General features: G+C 44.9%; 1 protein-coding gene across 4 annotated transcripts in view; it reads left to right on the top strand.

The window, feature by feature from the left end:
• Positions 1 to 24,939, top strand: part of SLC8A3 (solute carrier family 8 member A3) — a 158,911-nt gene that overhangs the window by 18,411 nt on the left and 115,561 nt on the right. For all 4 annotated transcript variants that reach the window (XM_059914521.1, XM_059914522.1, XM_059914523.1 and 1 more), the window contains exon 2: positions 2,759 to 4,604. In XM_059914521.1, the coding sequence (XP_059770504.1) occupies positions 2,821 to 4,604 (1,784 nt within the window). In that variant the 5' untranslated portion in view covers positions 2,759 to 2,820. The remainder of the gene's footprint in view (positions 1 to 2,758; positions 4,605 to 24,939) is intronic.

Raw genomic sequence — 24,939 nt, 5'->3', positions numbered from 1 at the left:
TTGTCTATGAGATCTTTTTTTTTTTCCCTAAAACAAATGGCTATAATTCAGATTGTAAAATGACTTTAAAGAAGGGTGATTTCTGAGTTTATTAGTCTTCAGGCTACCATAACAAAATACCATAGACTGAGTGGGTTAAACAATAGAAGTTTATTGGGAGGCTGGGATTCCAAGATCAAGATACTGGCCAATTTGGTTTCTGGATAGAGGTCTCTTCCTGGCTTGCAGATGACCACTTTCTGCCTATGTCCTCACAAAATGGAGAGCTCTCTCTCTCCCTCTCTCTCTCTCTCTCTCTCTCTCTCTCTCTCTCTCTCTCTCCTCTCTCTCATCTTCTTATAAGGCCACCAATCCTATTGGATTAGGACCCCACCCTTATGACTTCATTTCACCTTAATTACTTCCTAGAAGTCCTATCTCCAAATAAAGCCACAGTGTGGATTAGGGCTTCAATATAGGAATTTGGGGAAGGGCACAATTCAGTCCATAGCACTGAGGAAGCTTCCCTTAGGGCCACATTTATTTATTCCCAAACATATGTTTACTGAGCATCTAACTAACTACTTAGGATACCATGATAAACAGAATAGACATAATCTTTGCCTTTATATCATTCATAGTTTAATGGATGAGTTAGTCATTAATCATATAATCCTACAAATACCCACGTAATTTCAAAATGTTATAAGTGCCATGAAGGAAAATTAAAGAGGGAGTTGACCATTTTTAGGGTGAACGTAAGTTTTTCTGAGACAGTGACACTGAAGCTGAGATCTAAAGCATTGTTAACAGTGGGGATATGAAGAAGGAACAGTCATTTTGGTCATGGGTGATGTTATGGGCAAAGGTCCCGAGGTGGAAAATAAGTTGGTGTACTCCAGGACCTGATATGGCCATTATTGCAGAAATGCAGTGAGAGGGACAGTGGCAAGAGCTAAGGGGGAGGAGGAGGAAGAAAGTAGCTCGTGCGAGGCTTGGCGGGTCATGGTAAGGATCCTGGTCTCTATATTAAGAGCGAGGGGAAAATACTGAAGGGCTTCAAACGGGGGAGTGAGAGCATAGGTTTGGGTTTTTAAAAAAAAGATGACTGTGGCTATATGAGAAGATGGAATAGAGAATGGTCAGAGTTGGAGTGAGTTCAGTGAGGAGGTGACTGTAGTAGATTCATCTGGTGAGGAGTAAGGGGGCTTGGGCTGTGATGGTGGTGAGAGAGTTGGGGAGAGAGTTGGTAGGGTTTAGTGTGGACTGGAGAAAGAAAGGCTTGCAGACAGGCAGTGGTTTTTGAGCATGAGAAACCAGGTGAGTGGAAGTGCTATTTTCTGAAATGAGAAACAGAGGAGAAGAAGGAAGAGCAGGTAGGGAATAGCAGCATTCCTCCATTACTAACAATACCCCTACATGGTTATAGAAGAGGTGGAAAAATGGGCAAATTGCTTTTTTTAAGGTATTGAATATTTGCTTTCTCATTCCATCTGAATGAGGCAATGAGTAGAAAGATAAGTCTGTAGTTTCAGCTGAATTTCTTCCATTCTTCTGAACTCATACTCACCTTTTACTGCTTTGAGACCAGCAGAGGAGGCTGCATTTCACCCCAAAATTTTGCCTACAGATGAAAAAGAAACTTACTTGAGAGCCACTTGCATGTTATTTATAATGCTTTCTACCACCTGGCCCTTTCAGTATTTGGGTTTGCAATTTGAGTGACTGACTGATCTTCACCTTCCTGTAACCGGATACCTAAACTCTTTCATAAGCATGTTTTGCTGGAGGGCTAAGAACTGCCGTGGACTGGTCTTGGACACAGCTTACAGGGCCTCGGTTTAGCTATATGGCAGGTAATATTCACTACAGAACACCTCTTGATTTCCCAAGCGATCTCAGAATTACAGCTTGCCTCCCTAAATTTTTCATATGGGGAAGGAGTTTTTCCCAACCAGGCTCCACTGCACACAGAGCAAGGTGTTCTATTTGGGGGGAGTAGCCCAGGGAAAAAAGTTCAATATGTACTCCTGCAAACCTATGTTATGCAAGATTCTTGAGTATCTTTTTTTTTTTTTTTTTTTTTTTTTTAATTTATGGCTGTGTTGGGTCTTCGTTTCTGTGCGAGGGCTTTCTCTAGTTGCGGTGAGCAGGAGCCACTCTTCATCGTGGTGTGCGGGCCTCTCACTATCACGACCTCTCTTGTTGTGGAGCACAGGCTCCAGACGCGCAGGCTCAGTAGTTGTGGCTCACAGGCTCAGTTGCTCCGTGGCATGTGGGGTTTTCCCAGACCAAGGCTCGAACCCGTGTCCCCTGCATTGGCAGGCAGATTCTCAACCACTGTGCCACCAGGGAAGCCCTGATTCTTGAGTATCTTAAGTATGATGACAGTGTGATAAGGAAGGCTGAAAACTCTAGAGACAGTAGAAGTGAGGATGAAGATTCATGTTACACTTGGCCAATTTTAAGTTGATTCTTGAGAACTCTCACTGATAACAAAGGGGTTGGGAGACAGGACTAAAAGGGTACCACTTAAGTTTCCAATACCAATATTCCCAGGTATTTTAAGCCATTTTTCAACAGAGTCTACCAGAGGGTCCTGAGGACAGAGCAGCTATTTGTACCTCTCAGTGACATTTATTTTTCCAAGTGAGACACTGCCCAATGTGTTAGTGCAATACGTCACTCAAGGTGAAGCATCAGTTTGTATTGGTGGGAACCTGCCATTTGCTGTCCTCCTTTTCTTCATGCCTTTTTCTGCCCCTCTGATCTCTTCTAGGTCTCTGGACTGTCAGGAGGACCATTGGTGCTGCAGTGGAAGCCAGCGGCTAAGTCTCGTGTATGGCGTGGTTAAGGTTGCAGCCTCTTACCTCTGCCTTCCTCCATTTTGGGCTGATTACCTTTGTGCTCTTCCTGAATGGTCTTCGGGCGGAGGCTGGCGGCTCAGGGGATGTGCCCAGCACAGGGCAGAACAATGAGTCCTGTACAGGGTCATCGGACTGCAAGGAAGGTGTCATCCTGCCAATCTGGTACCCGGAGAACCCTTCCCTTGGAGACAAGATTGCCAGGGTCATTGTCTATTTTGTGGCCCTGATATACATGTTTCTCGGGGTGTCCATCATTGCTGATCGCTTCATGGCATCTATTGAAGTCATCACTTCTCAAGAGAGAGAGGTGACTATCAAAAAGCCCAATGGAGAGACCAGCACAACCACGATTAGGGTCTGGAACGAAACTGTCTCCAATCTGACCCTTATGGCCCTGGGTTCCTCTGCTCCTGAGATCCTCCTCTCTTTAATTGAGGTGTGTGGTCATGGGTTCATTGCTGGTGATCTGGGACCTTCTACCATTGTAGGCAGCGCAGCCTTCAACATGTTCATTATCATTGGTATCTGCGTCTACGTGATCCCCGATGGAGAGACTCGCAAGATAAAGCACCTCCGAGTCTTCTTTGTCACTGCTGCTTGGAGCATCTTTGCCTACATCTGGCTCTATATGATCCTGGCTGTCTTCTCTCCTGGTGTGGTCCAGGTTTGGGAAGGCCTCCTCACTCTCTTCTTCTTTCCAGTGTGTGTCCTTCTGGCCTGGGTGGCAGATAGGCGACTGCTCTTCTACAAATACATGCACAAAAAGTACCGCACAGATAAACACAGAGGAATCATCATAGAGACAGAGGGTGACCACCCCAAAGGCATCGAGATGGATGGGAAAATGATGAATTCCCACTTCCTAGATGGGCATCTGGTGCCCCTGGAAGGGAAGGAAGTGGATGAGTCCCGCAGGGAGATGATCCGGATTCTCAAGGATCTGAAGCAAAAACACCCAGAGAAGGACTTAGATCAGCTGGTAGAGATGGCCAATTACTATGCTCTCTCCCATCAACAGAAGAGCCGCGCCTTCTACCGGATCCAGGCCACCCGTATGATGACTGGCGCAGGCAATATCCTGAAGAAGCATGCAGCAGAACAAGCCAAAAAGTCCTCTAGCATGAGCGAGGTGCACACTGATGAGCCGGAGGACTTTGTCTCCAAGGTCTTCTTTGACCCGTGCTCTTACCAGTGCCTGGAGAACTGTGGGGCTGTGCTCCTGACAGTGGTGAGGAAAGGGGGGGACATGTCCAAGACCCTGTATGTGGACTACAAAACAGAGGATGGTTCTGCCAATGCGGGGGCTGACTATGAGTTCACAGAGGGCACTGTGGTTCTGAAGCCAGGAGAGACCCAGAAGGAGTTCTCTGTGGGCATCATTGATGATGACATTTTTGAGGAGGATGAACACTTCTTTGTGAGGTTGAGCAACGTTCGCATAGAGGAGGAGCAGCCAGAGGAGGGGATGCCTCCCAGAGTACTCAATAGTCTTCCCTTGCCTCGGGCTGTCCTGGTGTCCCCTTGTGTGGCCACGGTCACCATCTTGGATGATGACCATGCGGGCATCTTCACTTTTGAATGTGACACTATTCATGTCAGTGAAAGTATTGGTGTCATGGAGGTCAAGGTTCTGCGGACATCAGGTGCCCGGGGCACAGTCATCGTCCCCTTTAGGACAGTAGAAGGGACCGCCAAGGGTGGTGGTGAGGATTTTGAAGACACATATGGGGAGTTGGAGTTCAAGAATGATGAAACTGTGTAAGTAACCTTTCCACAGTCCATCTGCCTCTGTCCCTTGCCACCCCCTTCTCTCCTGCACCACGTTTTAAAACTTTTTCTTGTATTTGTGTTAATGCCAAACTTTGGTTCCATCACAGGTATGCAGGATCAGCAGACCCTCCTGCCAGGTTCTGCTTCCAAAATCTCCTTCAGCTTTCTCACTTTAAATTGTTTTCGGGCAAGGAATCCTGTGGCAGGATCTAAGGACATAGAACATTTTGTTCACTGAAACTCAAAATGATGGCTGGTGGAGGTGTGGGATGACAGAAGTTCTGATATCAGATTTGGGGGGATTCTTGTGAATTCTCCTAGCAAGAGCTAGGAGACTGCTTGGGTCTCTCCTTCCTCCCCTTCTCAGGCCAAGGGCTCACGTGAGCTTTGAAGCCAATCCTTTCCATTCTGAGATGGTGGTAGCCCAATCAGGACATCCTCAAGAAAGTGAGTGGCATTGGCTTTTTTTTTCCAGTACCATATTGCAACTGTATTGTATAAGCAGATTTCAGGCACCTCTCCTTCAATTTGGAAATTGCAAAATTGATTGAAACTTAGCGGTCTCTTTAAACACCAATAGGCTATTTTATGGTGCGAGGCTTGCCCAGTTTAGGTGCGATGAATCAGTATGGCTTGGGTCCTGGAGGTATCTTGGAGAAGCAGAGCTCCCAGGGCAGTGGCCACCTGTCTTTAGTCACAGGTCTAAGCTCCAAAATCTGGCTAAGCAGTGGAGGAGAAGCCTCTTAGGAATTGTGGGGGAAAAAATACATCTTCTGTGTGGTCATCTCTTTTCATAGTCCAGAGTTCTTTTAAAATACTTCTCAGGTTACTGCCCCATTTAGTCCTTCAGACACTGTGGGTCTTGCACTTCTATTGCCTTTGTCACTCTGAGGCCTCTCCCCATTGAAACATCTTGTACTGGGTATTCTGTCCTGTTCTCGGATGGATATCTTTAAAGAAGATAGCAGACTGACTCTCCCCAGGATTTGCAGCTTATGAGAGGGCAGACTTTACAAGGTGGCCAAGAAGAAAGGGGATGAGAAAGGGGAACATTGGTCTCAGAATTCCTGCTCACATCCACAAGCAATAAGCAGTAGAGGGGAAGGTGTGAAGAACAAAAGGGGCATATATAGACAGTGGGAGATGTCAAACTGCTCCAAGAACCTGCTAAAAACACTTTCAATGGGAAATGAAAACTCTCATCTGTAAAGTGGGAATAACAATACTTTCCTTGCCTCAAGGCTGGGCTTGTCTCTTTTTGCAGTTCCTCCCAGCTGTAGGATTTTCTGAACTATAGACATAGGCGCTCATACCTACAGCAGCCAAAGATGGAACGGGGGATACTGTCTTCTGAAATGAAATGGCCATTGACAAATTGATTTATTAGAGCTCTGTTTAGTCATTTTGCTGGGAAGGATAATAACTTGTTAGCATAAGTAAAAACCTGTGCCTTCTAGAGAATACTATCCATTTATATGTGCTCTCCGGAGAATGCTTATACATAAAATGAAGGCCCTCGCTGGTAGGAAAAACTCCATGAAATTTCACACATATTTATGGCAATGTCAGTAGATAAGAAGTTATTGTCAGGCATTAAATGACATCAAGACCACAGCATTGGCCATAATTGGACAGACTTGGGATTCCTCCTATTCAGTACCTGGCTACCGAGGGAACTGAAGGGTAGTTTTTGAGAGATCAGAAGTTGGGCTCCCAATTTATTCACCTCATTAATAATCAACGTGCACCTAGGATCTCTAAATGTGACTAAACCTTCCTCAGACCTGTGTGTATTTTCAGCTTGATTACTGTCTTGGTGTAAAGGAGCCTCATGAATTATCGCTTCTGGGTGATATTTGTTTTAAATGTATATGCACTTCCACACGTTTGAGATGCTGGTCCAGGGTATTGTAGGGTTTCCCATCTATTCCTTTGCATTATTTTTTAGACTTCAGTAGACTTTAGACTACCCTCTTGGCCTTCTTTATTGCAGAAGAATGAGTCCAAAACCTGCTAGTCTCTTCTCACAAAAGGAGCCCTACCTTTGATACTTTAAATTGTAATTTTACAACTAGAGGCGGTATGATACAGCCAAAAAAAACCCATGGGCTCTAAGTATAGTACTCTGGGTTAGGATTCTGGCTCTACTACTGATTTAACTATGTAGTTTGGAGAAATTTTATTAACTTAGATTATTTCCTCATTGAAAAAATGGGGATAATAATGTCTCTCATGCAGGGCTGTTATAATGATTCAAGATATTATACGCAGTGTTCCTTGTACATGGTATGTGCTCAGTAAACAAGGCCATTAATAGTAATATCAATGAATTAGCAATATTCTTCAGAAGACACCATTGATCCAATCAGGTTACCTGATTGGATCTCTGTGTGACCCTAATTAATAAGCATGCTAGTTTTTTGGTTACCATGAAGAGTACTCATCTAAACTCATAAAATACTGGAGCCAGAAGGGACCTCAGACTATCTTCTAGGTATCATAGAGTAGAGTTTCTCAAATTTTAATGTGCTTATGAACCACTCAGGGATCTTGCTAAAATGCAGATTATTATTCCAAAGGTCTAGAGTAGAGCTTGAGATTCTGTATTTCTAGCAAGCTCTTGATGCTTCTGGTGCCAGGTTAGAGTTGAAAGGCTCTAAAGCTCTTGACCAAACCATGAAGCCCAGGAAGGAAAGTGGCATTTCACATGACTTTCATGATTGGATCATGAATGCTTGCTTTCCAGTTCCAATGTTCAACTTCATCTTATCTAGAATGTAGCTCTTACCCTGAGACCCTGCTAATCGCAATACCAATCTGGAAACTGAAATTAAAACCCTCGGGAGGACTTAGACAGAAGCTGTGTGATGCCTGGAACGATTTTACTTTCTAATCCTTCTCTATTTGTGTAGCTTTATTTGCCCACCAAGTCTGGTAGCATTGTCACTTTTGCCCTCGCCATACTCCTCTGAATCTATTCAGGATGAAGCCAGGCCTATGCTCTATCAATAATATTAGGTCCGTGAATTCACTCATTTGGTTTTGTGCTTTACTTCTTCAAAGGTTTCCTTAGCACCATGGTAGGATGAAAAAACATGAACTTTGGCGTCTGACAAACAGGTGTGAATCCATCACTCACCAGCTATGTAACTTGTAATGAGTCACTTCAGCTGTCTGAGTCCCAGATATTTTGTTGGAATCATAGGAACGATAATATCTATCCTTCAGGATTGTGATAAGTACTACATACAAATATGAAGAAAATGCACCTTTAGCACAGTGCCTGCTCATAAAAGGTGCTCATTCATTCAGCAGACAGTTATTAAATATCTGCTACATCCTAGGTACATTACTAGGTACCGGAGAGAAATAAGTGATTAAGATAAGCTGGCATTTCAGCTCCCAAGGATCTTATTCTCCAGTGGAGAGGATACAAGGTATACAGACAAATCAAAACACATGGGAGAAGTATGGTTGAGATAAGCTCAATAAAAGGGGAATGAAACTCCTCATTGTGTGTGTGACACCACTAAAGTTTTTTGGTTTTTTTTTTTAATTTATTTTTTTACTTATTTTTGGCTGTGTTGTGTCTTTGTTGCTGTGCGCGGGCTTTCTCTAGTTGCGGCGAGTGGGGGCTGCTCTTTGTTGCAGTGCGCGGGCTTCTCATTGCGGTGGCTTCTCTTGTTGTAGAGCATGGGCTCTAGGCACGTGGGCTTCAGTAGTGGTGGCTCGTGGGCTCTAGAGTGCAGGCTCAGTAGTTGTGGCGCACAGGCTTAGTTGCTCCACGGCATGTGGGATCTTCCTGGACCAGGGCTCGAACCCATGTCCCCTGCATTGGCAGGTGGATTCTTAACCACTGCACCACCAGGGAAGTCCAACTAAAGTTTTTAAAGTCACCTTCATTAAGGATGTAGTAGTGAAGTCGATGAAGTGGGGCGGGGGGTGGGTGGAAACATGATTACTTTAAACCCACGTTACAATAAAGTCGTGATATTTGAGAGGGATACTACTGACATCTTCGTGCTCCAGAAGAATCCATACCCTTGTGACTACCACTGCAGCACATCCTGGGATTTATAGCCTCTGAGCCTCCTGCATATAATAATAAAGCCTCACCGAGATACGGGTGCTTGCCAGCACGTTAATCTCACTCACTGAACGTGTGACTGGCTCCTGTATCCCAGGCTCACAGCGCGCCTCTGCAAAAATAAGATTATTGCGGCTCATTGACCTTTGGGGTCTCTGGGAATAGTCAAAGCCACAGATGTCAAGATCTACTGTAATTAAATAGCATAGGCCTCCTTCAAAGAAGAATGGAATATTGGCTGTACCACGCATTTTCCAAGCAAATTAGAACGTTAAAACTGGAAGGTATCTGACCTCCCAGTTTTATAAATCACGAAGTTGAGAATCAGAGATGCAAAGTGACTTGTCCAGGATCACACAGGTAGATATGATAGAAAGTTAGACTTTTAGATAGAAAGGACTTTTTAGATGCTACTGATTTAATGTCTCCCCCTCCCGATTTGGACTTTTCCATTTTATTTTTATCCATCAAAATGTCAGCTTCGGAAAGAATATGGAAATTCTTGGGTGACAGATGCTCTGGAAGTGCACATCCAGGAGTGTTATGTGACTAATGTCTTAACTAAGAATAATAATATATTATGGACTATTTTTAATCTCTTGGTTCACCTTGAAACTGTTGAAGGAAAATAGTGAGCCCATAGAAAAATTTTAAAAAGCTTTATCTTAGTGATCTCTTGCTGAGGGAGACATGTGTAGCTGAGACATCTTTTAGTGATGGTTAACTTCAGACTAGACCTTGTTGCGTGAAATAATGCAGGGTTTGTTTGTTTTTTTTCAGAATGATGCAGGCCATTCTCTTCCAGGGGTGCTTTCTCTGTAAAGTTTCAGCCCAAGGCATCTTCCCATCAAAACCTATACAAATCTGGAGTTATCCAGGACACAATTTTTACATTCTCCAAGTTGACTGAAACACAGTGGACTTTTCTCTTTTTCTTTGGCTCAGCAGGGTGATAGGATAGTCTTTATCTGGCCACGGAGGAAGATTATTTGCCTCTAGAATGCCCTTCCTATGCTTGAGAAAAGTCACAAGCTGCACGCTTAGTGAGGGTGGGAGTGCAGTGGAGGTAGATGTATTTCCCCCTTAGCTGTCATCCCTCCCTTTCTCCTTTCTTCTGCCTGCAGTGACTGACTTCCAGTAACAAGCTGTCTTTGTGGCTTTAGGTAAACAGTCGGTCACCCGGGCCACAGCTTCATGGAACTTACAGTGGAGCTGTGTGCTTGGTTCAGAGAGGTCCTGAAGAACGGAATCCATGTCTAAGCCAATTGTTTAATGGGGGGACTTAACAGTACAGTGGAACATTTCAGGTAGGGTTGTTCAACTACAATTCTGTCTCTTTTGGGCCCAAAGGAGTTATTAGAAGCTATGTGGACTCTTTAACAGAAGCTTTGGATGTTGTGCCCCGAAAGGCCCCAGGTCCTGCTAATTTTTTTCTTTTCTTCTTAATTACTGAAATTGCCAAAGAATGTCAAAGGGTGACATATTCCAACTTCAGGATTCATAAAGCACCCCAAGTATACTTAAACCATACATGTCTGTAAATATCTCCAGGAAGTCCAGAGCCTTCCTAGTTAATTTGTTTTAGGGTCTAAGGGTACAACATTCCTGGCAATACTGGATCAGGCAACACTTCCTCAACTTGACCTGGTCAGGGACCGTGTACAGCAGAGCATTCAGTGTGCCTGCCCTGGGTCTTCTCACTTTGGTCTGCCGTCTGGTATGAGAAAGTTCAGGGTGCAGTGTTAGAGATTCTGCCAGGAAGAATGTCAGTTTGGGTTTGAGGAGAAAGGCACACTGCCATTGGAGATGATCACATTACCAGCCAATCAGAAGGTGAAACAGTCTCGGCCTCAAAGCAGGGTCTCCTGTGCACTGCTTGGAATGATACTAGTTGGGGCGTCAGGCAATAATAAAGGAATGACAATGGAGATCCTGCTATGGGCCTTGCTTCTTTTGTCTCGACTCTTCTGGCTCTTAAGGTCGAAGTTTCCTCATTCACTCACAAGCATGATGGAAAGGGATACTTGGGCAAAGTGAGGTGGCTGAGTGGGGAGGACTCTTCCTTGTTGTCCAACTTTCATCAACTTCCCAGGTGTATTTGGGTCATACATGAGCACGCATTCCTTCCCCATCCTTTGGCTGTGCCCGTGTCAACTCCACGAGGAATGGAGTAGAATTCAGAGCTACAGTCTTCGGTTTATTCAAGACGTTGTTTTCTTGCTGTCTTTTTAAAAGAAAAACTAACCTGTGCTTCCAGAACCCAATCAGAAGTCCTGGCATAGAGCCAGTAGTGTGTATCTGATAGTTGGAGAGAGAGAACTCCTTGACCTGCAAACAGAGCAAAGTCCCCATATTTAAATTCTACACCGTCCAGAAACTCTTGCAGGAATCCCATGCGTTGAGAATTTTGCTAAAAGGCCATGAAGGAAAGCACTAGGTAAACATTCTCAGGTGGAGTGATAATTATCATTCATAGGAATTATATTCCCACCCCTGCCGCCTACCACGCACCCAAGTAGGAAGTTATCTGAGTGAGTACAGAAGAAGATAAAATTGAAAGTAAAATTTATTCACTATGGAAAATTTTGTTTTTCTAAAATTGAGTCATCACTAGGTGTGTGCATATATTTGAGTTTAGTTATCAGTGTGGCACCAACCTGACCCTCTCTAGCGAAGGGTCAGCGTGCGTGGACACAGCCTTGTTAACCTGCCCTTGCCTGAGCCCAGTTCACTTACCACTTGGTGGCAAGGGTTCATGAAGAACCAGTTAGTTATGATACAGACAACACTCTAGATTCTTTAGTTGGTGCTTTCAAAATGAGTGACATCTTGATAGCAACTTCCTAGTCAGAATATGGCTGTGGAACAAATTATGGATTACAGATGACTAATTCTGCCATTTCTCCGTAGTAGTCCATCTTTTTCCAGAGCTCTTGGTCTTGATTTGTCTCCCTTTTGGTTTCCTCCTCGTGTATCCCATGCGATTTCTCCTCGGGACCCCCACTACCACCGACCCTCTCTTTCTGAGATGTGGTGATGGAGAGTGTATCCTGCAACCATCCCTAGAGCAAGCCCTGGCCCTGGCTGCAAATCTTCTATGTGTTCACTTTATTTCCCCTCTTGTACCTTCCTTTCTGTTTGGATGCACTTTTCTTACACTTGCTCTCTCTTCTAAACGTCCTCGGCTGCATCTTTTCTTTCTCTACTGTGTATGCTCCAGGCGCTGCTGACACTCACGCCGTGGTTTCTACTTCTGCTCGAGCTCAGTGCCTTCCACCCCACGTCCTTTAGTCCCATCTCCTCTCTTACTCTTATCCTATTCCCTACGTCCCTTTCCTTCACACTGTTGGCATCTGTATTTGGATTGCCTTCTCTCTACTGTCTGATCTATGATTTCTTTGGGTGACCAAGAGTGCACTGTGGGTATCCCTTAAGAAGGCCCGGCATTTGGACAGAAAGAACTAGCCTCACGATAATACCAAGAAGACTGATGTCTCCCAGGAAACAAACCACGTACTCTGGTGCTCTTTTTTTCCCTTCACCACAAAGTGTTTGACTGTTAAGACAAGAAGGTTGAATTGTAAGGATCCAGCATAGACTGGAACTGGTATTGGAAAGGCATCAGAGGCTGCGGGAGCCCTAGGGACCACCTTCTCTTTCTGACGCTGTCTCTCTAGGCCATGGGGTCTCTGTCTCCTGGCATCTCTGCTTCTCTCTGTGGCCTTCTCCCTTATTGCTTTGATGATACCTCACAGCCCAAGAGTCCTATCTCCTACTTGGAAAGATCTTTCTATTCTTCTAGCTCAGATTCTCAAGGGAGGAACTCTGTTGCCACCTCCCCCCAACCCCCGCCTTTTTTTCCACCTTAACTATGTCGAAGGCCACTGGCCCGATATGTATTGGTTGCCCTGTGTCAAGCCAGGTTTTCACCCACCCCCAACTTGACAGTTAATCTGCCATAATTGGGTGGTGGGGTGGGAAAACAAAGTTGCCCAGGGGTTCCCATGGTAAGCTACCTAAGCAGTTGTGTCTCTAAGTGGTGGACAGTGTCACTTAGAAGGAAGTCCCAAGTGAGACAGTCATCTGTCACCTCAAAACTGACACAGTATATAAGGTTTGCAGTGCCTCTGAGAGAATGCTGATTTTACAGTGGTCAGTGCTGGGGCGGTAGGCTGGAGAATGGGAGAAATTGCCACCTCTGGAGCCCTCAGCCCTACCGTATTCATCAAGCTGGCCACAGACTCAGCAGCCAAGGTTCAAATGGCCTCTGCCCAGATCAACAGAAAACATTCCTAGTGGGTGATGCTCAGTGACACAAATCTCAAGGTTACTAGGGTCACTCCTCCTCCTTTGCCCTCTTCTGGTCCGTCCTCTCCAGGAGACTAACGTCAGAAGATAATCTGCCGTCATTTTCAGGTGCACTATTTGGGTACTGAGTCGCTGTCAAAGCCTCTTCGTGGATTTGGGTTTCCAGAGCAGGCTGTGTTCCCAACCAGGACAGAAAGCTTCCCTGCCACTCATGCTTGCCAGGGATAGAATGACAGCCTTTCCCTCCCCACCCCTCCCCTGCTAGACAGCTGGTCTGCTGGGCTTAGCCCGAGCCAGCAGGCACACCCCCCCCACCCCCCCCCCCCACCCCCCCACCACCGCCTTATCTTTGCAGCTGTAATTTGATGCCTTTCCAGGAACTCCCCGGAAGCCGGAGTATTCTCATCTCCAGGTGGCACAGTATGTGACTCTGTCACGTGTCCATGTCCCAGGACACAGGGCTGGGTGTAAAATAAGACTCTTTCTGTGTCAGTTCCAGTCAGTCCATCGTGGCTGTCCAGGCCATCTTGGAAAGGATCTTTGAGGCTGTATCTGGACTCAGCCGTGGATGTGAGAAGAAAAGCCAACTATCTGTCAACTCTAGTCCTGGGATGACAGATGGAAAGACCCTCATGGGATAAAGAAAGTAGGAGTCTCCATTTCACTGAGGTGCATTAGCATGAAGTTGTCACTATCTCTCCAATACTGGACCAGTCCTAATGTGAAAGTGATCCTCATTGGATCACTCTCTTCTTCATCCTGCATAACGCAGAACTTTCTTCTAATCCCTGGATGAATCCACAGGGACATAAATCCCCACTGGACGCATGATGCAGATAACTTTCTTATCAGACCAGAATCTTCCAGAAACCTTGCTAACCTAGTGGGCTTCATAAACTAGACCAGTGGTTCCCAACCAGCTCCCCGTCAAAGGCCATTTTAATTATTTATTCCTTCTCATGGATCCCAGGTGTTAGAAGATTCTTAGCTGAAAATTAATTAGATTTCCCTATTCTCATAAAATATAGCAAAAGATAACTAGTGTTACAACAATGAGTTAATATAGTTCTAGCCAAAGTAGACAGAAGTGACATTTTAATTAACCTGTGTGGACTGTTGTAAGAATACATACTTTCTATCTTGGGGGTTGGGGAGAGAGTAGAATAAACACAGCCATGGGCTGACTTTCAAAGAACAAATTGATGTAAAATGCTTTGAAAATATTAGGCACTAATTGTTTAAAGTTGTTTTGAAGAGGGTGAGCCCCTGGGGAGATCCAAATAGTCTGGAGAATATATCAGAATATAGGACACAGTATTGGTTATCGAGGCTTCAGCATTGTTTAGACCTTGGAGAAAGATTACTGTTGTTGTTGTTTTTCTTCTTACATAATAAAACTTCTAATGTTTGTATGAAAATATAAAATTCCACTTTTAAAAGTAAAGGATTTGTCATACCTCTAGAGTTAATATTATCACTGTCTTCAGATGAGGTAACTGAAAGTAAGAAATATTAGTTTACCTTAGAACACAGAGCTTTTAAGGATCAGTATCCAAACCTAGATCTTCTGCTTATAAATCACATATTCTTTCAACTATGTTACATACTTCAGCCTCAGAATAAGGTCATGAAGCTGAAAGCAGCAGGCTTTCTTCTCATATGGAAGGAGTTAAGAGGACATCTCTTCCTTAACAGCAAGAGTTGGCTGTCCTTTAATTCAGGGGCAACTGGGCCCAAGGAATTTGGCAAGGGCCAAATAGACTCCTTAATGCCCAGCTCAGAAATCTGGACTCATCACTCATGACTGCTGGCTCAGACACACTCTTGTCCAGGCCAGTACACAGAGGGGCCTTGTTTGTGTCACTTCACCATCAGGAACTATCAACAGATAATGCTTTGGCCTGCTGCCTGGGGAGCAGGGCAAGGCTGGCTCAGCACCATGTGTTCAGATCGAGGGGCCTCCTTTGAGGCTGTGACCCTGGTGTCTGAGGACATCCCAGACCAAGGGTTAGAGGAGGAGGATGGTAAGAGAGTGCAGGTGGGTTCTGCCTGCAGCCCCCAGAGAGCCTATGAGAGCCCTCCCTCCAGAGGGGAGGTGGGGAAGCAGGTGCCAGTCTCTCAGGGTACAGTCAGCAGACATTCATGGAGCTCATTCTGTGGGCTGAGCACAGTGAGAAGAGGCACTGCCCCTGTCTTCAGGAAGTTCCCAGGCTGACGGGGAAGGGAGCGCGTGTGAGAGTTGCTGTGAAAGAGGGATCGCCGAGCCCCAGCCACGCAGGCACTCCCTCCTGCCTTTTGCTGGGATTCAGTTTGGAGTGATTAAAGGTGACTTGCACACCCCCTCCTCCAGTCAACTCAGAAGGACTTGTTAGAAGGAGGGCTGGTTGGCTTCGGCTTGTGGGACATGCACGGATAGAAGTAGAAGTTGACCTCAGGAGTAAATGGTCCCCGGGCAGGGTGCGTCCTCAGATCAGAGCAGCACTTGCTTCATCTCCATCACACATCATAGGGACACAAAAGATGTCTGTTGAATGAGTGAATGAATGAATGAACAGAGTGAATTCTTGGCCTGTCCTCTGGCTCTGTACTAACCTCCCGGTTGTAGCAAGCCCGGGGGATATGGGATTTGAACACATCTCTTAGGTATGAGGTCCAGGGATGCCCACCATACCCCACCCTCCGTGCCTTCCTCCTCTTCTCTCCCAGTGTCAGCGACATCCACAGAGCCCTCTGGCTTCAGGCATCTGAGCTCCTCCCCAGCCTGACCCCTGCCCTGCACCAGCTCTGCGGAAGGTCTGTTCCTGGGCTGCTCGGCTACGTCTGAGCACAGGCTGCCTTTGATGCTCAGGAGACACCCTGTAATTCAATTAGGAGCTCCCTCCAGGGAGCATGTCATTATGTCCTATCTGGGCCTTGTAATGACAGCCCCTTGCCACCACGCAGGGAGCTGCCCTGCTCAGCTGCCCAGAACCTTTCCCTGGGAGGGAACTAATCTGCTTAGCCCAGATTGGATGCAGTTCTGCACAGCACCTCCCTGAAGGCCTCAGAAATGAGCCCCCACTAGCAGAAAGGGCTTCCTTAGGGGAACCTGAGGGTTCGCTCTGTTCTGCTCTGCTCTTTGCCATGAGCCACCCCCCCACCCCCGGGATTGTTCTTGGCTGAGTGGGAGTCTTAGAGAGCTCCGTTCCCCTCTCAGCCAGAGCCCCTGGGTGTCCCGCAGCCCTCCTGGGGGTTAGAGGGGAGAGGAAAGGAGATCGAAGGAATTTGCCTGTTTTCCATGTCAGCTTGGGGAGAGGGGGTCACCTGGCATCCTACCTGGATAATTCTCCTGTTGCACTTTGAGGGGGAAGGGGCCTGGTCTGTTTTGAGCTATGGGGGAAGTTGCCTTAGTTCTCTGCATGACTTTCTATGCTCCATTGGACTTGATTTCTGTGAAATGTTTTAGATGCACGGGTGCTGCCTCAGTCTGACATGGACACTTCCCAAGGTGGTTTCTCCCCTCCGCCTCCCCACCTGCATTGAGGTTTACCTGAGCCTTTCTCTTGAGGAACCCAAATCCTCTCTTTGCTCTTATGTGGGATCGGTCAAAAATGCCACTGGCAAGCTGTGTTGGGTTGAATAGAGTCCCCCCACTCCCCACTCCCAAATCCATGTCCACCCACAACCTCCGAATGTGACCTTATTTGGAAATAGGGTCTTTGCAGATTTAATTGGTTGCAGTGAGGTTATACTCAATTAGGGTGGGCCTTAGAGCCTATGACTAGCGTCAACATAAGGAGGCCATGTGACAACAGAGATGAAGTTTCGGAGTGATGCAGCTACAAACCTGGGGATGCCAAGGATTGCTGGCAAACACCAGAAGCTAGGAGAGAAGCATGGAATAGATTCCCCTCAGAACCTCTGAGGAAGGAATCAACTCTGCTGACCCCTTGATTTCAGGCTTCTAGCTTCCAGACCTGTGAAAGAATAAATTTCTGTTGTTTTAAGCCATCAAGTTTGTGGTAATTTGTTACAGCAGCTGCAGGACACTAATACCCAAGCCTTGCATAATGCCTGCTCTGGATTTCAGTAACATGGTCAAAGGACTGGTGGTGAGAAGAGCATTGCCCATGGGCTTAACTGCCCTCAGGACACTGACCCACAGCTTCTGAGGTGGAAGGAGGCCAGAGCTCATGTAACAGCTTTGTTATATATGGACTGTAATTGTAAGCCTTTCCATTCCTGTTTGCAGGTTAGATGAGGGTTCAAAAAAAATAATCTGGCCACTTTCTCTAAGCCACACTCCCCTATCAGTTTAGTTACTTTATGACAGCTATTTTAATGGCCTCCTCTTTTATCTTACAATCTCCTTAGTCCTGGTCCATTGATGGTTCTTTTATATATGTATAAAAAATATATATATATTTTTCACTGTCAATATTTTTTATTTAAGTATAGTTGATTAAAAATGTGTTAATTTCTGCTGTACAGCAAAGTGATTCATTTATACATATATATACATTCTTTTTTAATATATTCTTTTCCATTATGGTTTATCATAGGATATTGAATATAATTCTTTGTGCTATACAGTAGAAACTTGTTTATCCATTCTATATATAATAGCTTGTATCTGCTAATCCCAAACTCCCAATCCTTCCCTCCTCCAGCCCCCCTCCCTCTTGGCAACCACAAGTCTGTTCTCTATCTCTGTGAGTCTGTTTCCATTTCATTGATATGTTCATTTGTGCATATTTTAGATTCCACATGTAAGTGATATCGTATGGTATTTTTCTATCTCTGTCTGATTTACTTCACTTTGGTAGGATAATCTCTAGGTCCATCCATGTTACTGCAAATGGCATTATTTCATTCTTTTTTATGGCTGAGTAATATTCCATTGTATATACGTACCACCTCTTTTTTAATCCATTCATCTGTCGATGGACATTTAGGTTGTTTCCATGTCTTGGCTATTGTGAGTAGTGCTGCTATGAACATGGGGTGTATGTATCTTTTTGAATTAGAGTTTTATCTGGATATATGACCAGTAGTGGGATTGCTGGATCATACGGCAATCCTATTTTTAGTTTTCTGATGAACCTCCACTGGTGGTTCTTAAACAACAGCCTACAGGTTCCAGCTAATGCTCCATGAACTGCATACTCATTTCTCCTTTTCCACCCTTCCAATGGCTTACCTCTGGGCCATTGAAAACAGTGCCCCACCGTGTAGTTAAGAGTCACTCATCTTGTGACTGGGGAGGCAAAAGAAGTACCCATTCTCCAGACCCTCTTTCCCATTGGTGTTCCCTGATGCTTTGCAGCTGGTCCTGAGATCCAGGAGTGTTACCTGCTTGTCCTGAAATGCAGATGTTACCTGCTTCCCTCTGCAAAGCAAGGTGGGCCTGGCTGGGGAACAAATGGAAATGCCACAGGCAACCTAAGAGCAAGTGAGCCATGCCTGTCTGTGATGAAAGGAAGGCAGCCCTGATAGGTGAGAAGGGGGCACTGAATGAGTGTCAAGGAGCTGAAGAGAGAATTTTGGTTTATTGTTTGCACCATGAATTGCCGATGACAGAAGTGGGAGAGCAGGATGTAGGTATAAGCCCATATAGACATGGGGGCGGGTAATAGAGCAGGGTGATGAAATGCATGGACAAGGCGTTACACGGACCAAACTGGAATCGCAGCTCGGCTATTTATTGGTGATGGGGTCTAGGGAAAGTTACCTGGCCTTTCACTTTACTCATCTATGTTATGTGCATAATAATGGTACCTACCTCCTAGGGTTGTTGTGAGGATTGAATAGGACTATAATAAAACATTTAACATGGTGCTGAGTCTCAATTACTCATCAGATGCATTATGTGCCAGTTATTCGTTAAGGAGTTAAAGAATCTCTGCTGTTATCAAAGCCATTCTGACCCGTGGGCCAGCGTTTTGCTCAGACGGCTTCCCCCATCAGTAATTATATTCCCCACCTGAGCCCAAGGTGAGCTTTGGGGAAGAGACAGTTGATCTAAAGATAGAAAGTCAAAGAGTTTTGTCCGGAGGAAGGTGGAGGAAAGTTTCGTTATCAAGACTTTCTTTGACGATGTCAGGGAACACGACAGAGTTCTCTCCAGGGAGAGAGCAGCCCCAGGCCGGGGTAGAAAGTGACCTTGGGGTGGATTCCTCTGCATCCTGATGTGGACTTTATTGAATTTGTTTGGGAGATGAAGAGAAAGAAAGAAGGGATATGGAGAGAGAATGAAAATAAAAAGAGAGGGAGGAAGGGAGGAAGAAGGGCTGGGAGGAGGATGCATGTTCTTATCTGGAGGATAATTACATAGGAAATCCCTTGCTGGTGGGGCTCTGGGGCTGGCACAACTCTAGTAATTATTGTACAGGCTCCCGAGGGCTCTTGGGCACGTCTCTGAGCAGCAAGTAGGCGGTGTTGAGATTTCTCTAGTTCGACCCACTTCCCAGGCCACACGGTACACCGTCCCCCTTAGAGCCTTTCTCTGATCAGGAAGCTTAAACAGAACAGTTACTGTTTCAGAGCGGAGTCCCATCTATGTGCTCGTGTGATGAAAACCACAAATCTCTCCATCCTGGATGCCTTCAGATGGAGAGCCCTGCTATTGATGGCCACGTGTCTGGAGCAAGAAAGCAACTCTGCCGAAGTGCTGGCCCAGGTGCTGTCCCTTCCCTCACACCGCCCCACAAGAGGAATTTCAGTGACTAAAGAATTAAATATTTTCCAGCCTGATTCTGGTGCTCCCCGTCAGGGCCTCCTACCTTTCATTTTTGTCCTGGTATTTAGAGACGACTCGCCCTTACCTTCATCTTACATAATAAGCAAGGCAGTTTTCTGTCATCTAATGAAGTGCCAAATACTGATGTGGCCATTTATTTGGTACTTACCATGTGGCAGGTACTACGTCAGGTGTGTGACATGTGTTCTTATGATCCTTACACTAATCCTGCAACGGCCTATAACCCCATCCCTGCCCTGGCCACTCTGCCCTGTGCTTCCCCTTTCATAGCACAGCATATCACTAGATCAAAGTCAGAGATTTGAAGATTAAGCTTGGGTTTCGCAGGTGTTCACCCTTCCCACAGTTGTGCAGAGCCCTCAGCTGAAATCTCCATGGTTGAGGCATGAGCGTGGTCACTGACCTTGTTCCTCCTGACTCCGAACACCAAGCTGTTCGATTCTTGCTTTGACAGTGTCCCCATTCACATCTCTTCCCACTCAAGAAGTCCTTCCCCGCAGAACTCCTGGCTTCTTTCTTGCTTCCGGTCTCTGACCTGGCATTTCCTAACTACTGGCTGAATCACATGTAATCGCCATTTGAGGATATCAAAAACAATCATATTGGCCTTTTCATGTGGTTCATCCAACACTAGGGACCCAGTGTTCTTCGCTTGCCCCTATGCGAACGCTGCTACCCCCGATTACCTTTACCTATTTCCCGAGAAAGAGGAGATAAACTGCATGCCCACTCCCAAAACTAAGAGACTCCTCACTTTTTTACTGGTCACAGTTACTGCCACTACCCGAGGCTGAAGAGACTCCCTTTGTGTTAAGGCTCAGATCTTAGCCATTGTATCTGAATGTCTTTCATATCTCCTTCTGCCATTGTCTTCCGCCCATGGCAACCAAACAAGCAAGCAAGCAAACGAAATCCAAACACGGTGTGGTATTACACAGTATAAAGGACAGAAACATCAGCTTTGGAGGCAGGTGGACCTGTGTTTCAACCCTGACTCTGCCACTCCTTAGCTGTGTGTATTACTTTTCTTTTGCTGCATAACTAATTACCACGAACAACACTGATTTATTATTGCTCAGTTTCCGTGGATTGAGAGTCTGGGCACAGGTTAGCTGCAGTCAAGGTGTCAGCTGGGAATGCCGTCTTATCTGAGGCTCAGGGTTCTTTTCCAAGTTCAGATGGTTGTTAGCAGAATTCAATTCCTTGCAGCTATAGAACTCATGGCTTCTTTCTTCAAAGCCAGCAGGAGAGAGATTCACGCTTTAAAGGACTCATCTGTTTAGGAGGCGCACACCAGGATAATTTCCTTTGAAGTCATGACTTAAAAGTCAACTAATCATGGACCCTAATTATATCTGCAAAATCCCTTCACCTCTGCCTTATAACATAATCATGGCATCTAATCATTGCCATGTTCACGGGTCCCATCACACTTTAGGGATGGCGTTATATAGGGCATGTACAGTAGGGAGGGGAAAGGATCTTAGGGCCACATTAGAATTCTGCCTACCATGCTACGTGACCTCAGGTAAATTGCCTAATCTCTTTAAGATTCAGTTTTCTTACCTGGAAGAAAGGGGCAATAAAAGCAGCCATATAGAGTTATTACAAAGACTAAAGAGACATATTATGTTGAAAAGTCAGAAAGAGAAAAACAAATATCGTATATTAACGCATATATGTGGAACCTAGAAAAATGGTACAGATGAACTGGTTTGCAGGGCAGAAATAGAGACACAGATGTAGAGAACAAGCATATGGACACCAAGGGGGGAAAGTGGTGGGGGCGGGGGCGCATGATGAATTGGGAGATTGGGATTGATATGTATACACTAGTATGTATAAAATAGATAACTAATAAGAACCTGCTGTATAAAAAAATAAATAAAATTCTAAAATTCAAAAAAAAAAAAAAAAGAGTGGCAGACAGTAGACACAAGTACATAATTTCCTACTTACCCTCCCTTTAGTTGTTCATCTATCCTTCAGTCTCTGTGATTTGAAATACCATGGAAAACCATTCCAAGTAGTCAGAATTGTGCCAAAAAGTATGGTTGATTCTCATTATTTGTAGTAATGTTCCATAAAGTTGCTGCAAACAATGAATTAGTGAATACTGAAGCATTACTCATGGGGTAATGCAGAGTTAGGTTCCCGTGAGCCCCTGATCACATTTTCACCAACTGACCCATACGTTATCTTGTTTCATGTGTTTCTGTTTAATATATGCTTATTTAATGTATGCTGTTCCTTCCTTAACATTAAACTCAAAGGCAACAGCACTATAACTCGTGCCTGAACGAAGCTTATCCAATACAAGTATTTCCTCCATAAGGTGTATATAGCCTTCCTGCACCTAGGAACACTGGACAGCACTTCAACGCTAGGCTGGGGGCCATTTAAAAGAGAAAACACCAACAAACCCCCACAAAAATGTAAAACAAAAGTGGCACCAAACAGACTGCAGAAAGGACACTTGTTTATGGCATGAGATGAAACAAGAAGGCAGAGCATCACCTTGTTGGACCTCACCTGGGATCATGATGTCAGGTGACCCAAATATTGTATAACATTTTATATATTTTATATAAATATTAAATATATATATACATATAAAACAGGCAGGTTATTTTTTAACTTTTATTGAAGTATAGTTGATTTACAATGTTGTGTTAATTTCTGCTGTACAGCAAAGTGATTCAGTTATACATATATATACATTCTTTTTCATATTCTTTTCCATTATGATTTATCACAGGATATTGAGCATAGTTCCCTGTGCTATACAGTAGGACCTTGTTGTTTATCCATTCTATATGTACTAATTTATACCTGCTAATCCCAAACTCCCAATCCTTCTCTCCCCCACGGCAACCACAAGTCTGTTCTCTATGTCTGTGAGTCTGTTTCTGTTTCATTGATATGTTCATTTGTGTCATATTTTAGATTCCACATATAAATATCATATGGTATTTGTCTTTCTCTTTCTGACTTACTTTGCTTAGTATGATAATCTCTAGGTCCATCCATGTTGCTGCAAATAGGATTATTTCATTCTTTTTTTATGGCTGAGTAATATTCCATTGTATATGTGTACCACATCTTCTTTATCCATTCATCTGTCGATGGACATTTAGCTTGCTTCTGTGTCTTGGCTATTGTAAATAGTGCTGCTATGAACATAGGGGTGCATGTATCTTTTTGAATTATAGTTTTGTCTGGATATATGCCCAGGAGTGGGACTGCTGGATCGTATGGCAACTCTATTTTTAGTTTTTTGAGGAACCTCCATACTTAAAACAGATAGGTTATTTTTTCCCCCAAATCTTTTTCTAGTGTTTTTCCAATGCCTAGAGGCAGGAGCTGGAGTGAGGGTCAGAAGCAAGGGCTCTCCTTCCTTTTCCCTTGCTGGGCCTCTTTGGAGAGCATTCATCTCCTCAGTACATTTTACAACTCTTCTAAGGCACCATTAAAAAAGAGAAACCGAGTCAATACTGATTAAAAAAAAGCCCACTTGCCCATCACTCCGTACTAAGAGGTGAAATGTTCTAGGGGGGCCTTCTGAAGACAGGGCCTCAGCCCCCATGGCCTCATTGCAGACCCAGATTCCTGCTAATGGTACTTGGGTCTGAACTTCCTGGCCATGGCATTGTGGACGTGACAGATCTCCTGCAGCTCAGAGTGGGGAAGACATCCACAGCAGGCATTATATTTCACGCTGAACGCTGAAGGGGTGATGCCCCAGTGGCTAGAGCTGGGTGCGAGTTGGCCAAACGAGATGCCTCTTCCTTTCTCTCTTCTGCCTGTGGTGACAGATTGCAACCAACTCCAGCTGGCGGTGGCTTTGAGACACACTCTAAATGTTCCAGAAGACACCTTAACACCGAGTCTCTAATTCTGATGCTGTCGGACACGCTGTCTTCCAGCTCTACCTTCCTTCCTTAGACCCATCTGCTTTAAAACCGGCTTCCCTGAGCCCTTGTCTTCGTGACTCCTCATGAGTGACATCAGAACCCTTCCCTTCCTACCCTGCTAACTGCGGCTCATTAGAACTCAGTAGCAACAGCTGTGTGTGCTGGGTAGCAGCAGCTGTGAGGCCAGAAATGGGGCTGGGGATTTGGTGTTGGGCAACAGGGTGGTGCAATGATTTTCTGGGGCAGGTGAGCTCATTTGTTTCTTTTGTCCCCTTTCTCTCCCTTCCCCACCCACCTCCCCCAACACACACTTTTACTGCACCAAAAGAGAACAGAAAGCAATGATGTGGCAATGTGGCTGTCATGGATACCAAGCCTGGCATCTGCGGGGAACACTTCTGTATCATCAGTCAGCAAAACAGAGCAGAACCCTGTGTTTTGTAGCTGGTAAAGCAGGGCAACCTCTCCACTGAGGCGGCCGGGGCATCTGTTTGCTTCATTAAGAATGAAATAGCAGACCTGATTCCATATTTAGAAATCGCACTTGGGTGCAAGTGTGGCATGCGGGCACCAATCGACACAGCTGGCACCACTGTCTTTTCTCTGCAGTGACTTGTTGAATTTAATAATGGAGATGTATGAAATCCAGAGTGATTTGAACTGAAGGTTTAGGGGCTTTGTATAAAATTGATATGTAAGGGATTTGGAAGGGGATGAGGGATTCCTCCTGATACTTCTCATTCAATTTTGGAGCCAAATAACCAAGCATTTACAAAAAGTAAAAGAGAAATTGAAATAGGATTAATCTGGGAATTTCTGTGCCTCATATGTACCACATCTTATATAATAAGAATTATGTTTTTTTTCATTTCATGCCCAGTCAGCAAATATGATTAGTGGGTATCTAGTGAGTTCAGGGCACTGGGCTAAGAGGGGTTACCAAATGTCTTCACTTAACAAAGTCCTGCTGAACTCCTAAGTTGTGCCAGCACTGTGCCTGGTGCTGCCACGTAAAGAGTAATGTCAGGGAACGTCAGACCTCAAGGAGCTTACAGTTTGTCAGGAGACATCAAACAAGTGAGCCAACAAAATGATCTACCATCTTAGAGATAGTCCCCAAATTCATAGAGTTTACACTTTTACAAGGAAAGTAAAACATAAACGTGTGAGCATTCAAAAAACAACCACTGAAGACAGTAACAGAAGAATGCAATTGACAACTGAATTATACAGACTGTAATGACTATAGAAATTCACTGAAAGAGATCATCATGA

The sequence above is a fragment of the Balaenoptera ricei genome, chromosome 2 (genome assembly GCF_028023285.1).
Source record: "Balaenoptera ricei isolate mBalRic1 chromosome 2, mBalRic1.hap2, whole genome shotgun sequence".
In the NCBI taxonomy this organism is placed as follows: Eukaryota; Metazoa; Chordata; class Mammalia; order Artiodactyla; family Balaenopteridae; genus Balaenoptera; species Balaenoptera ricei.
Note: the sequence above shows the minus strand (reverse complement) of the source record. Positions and strands in the feature narration are given on the sequence as shown.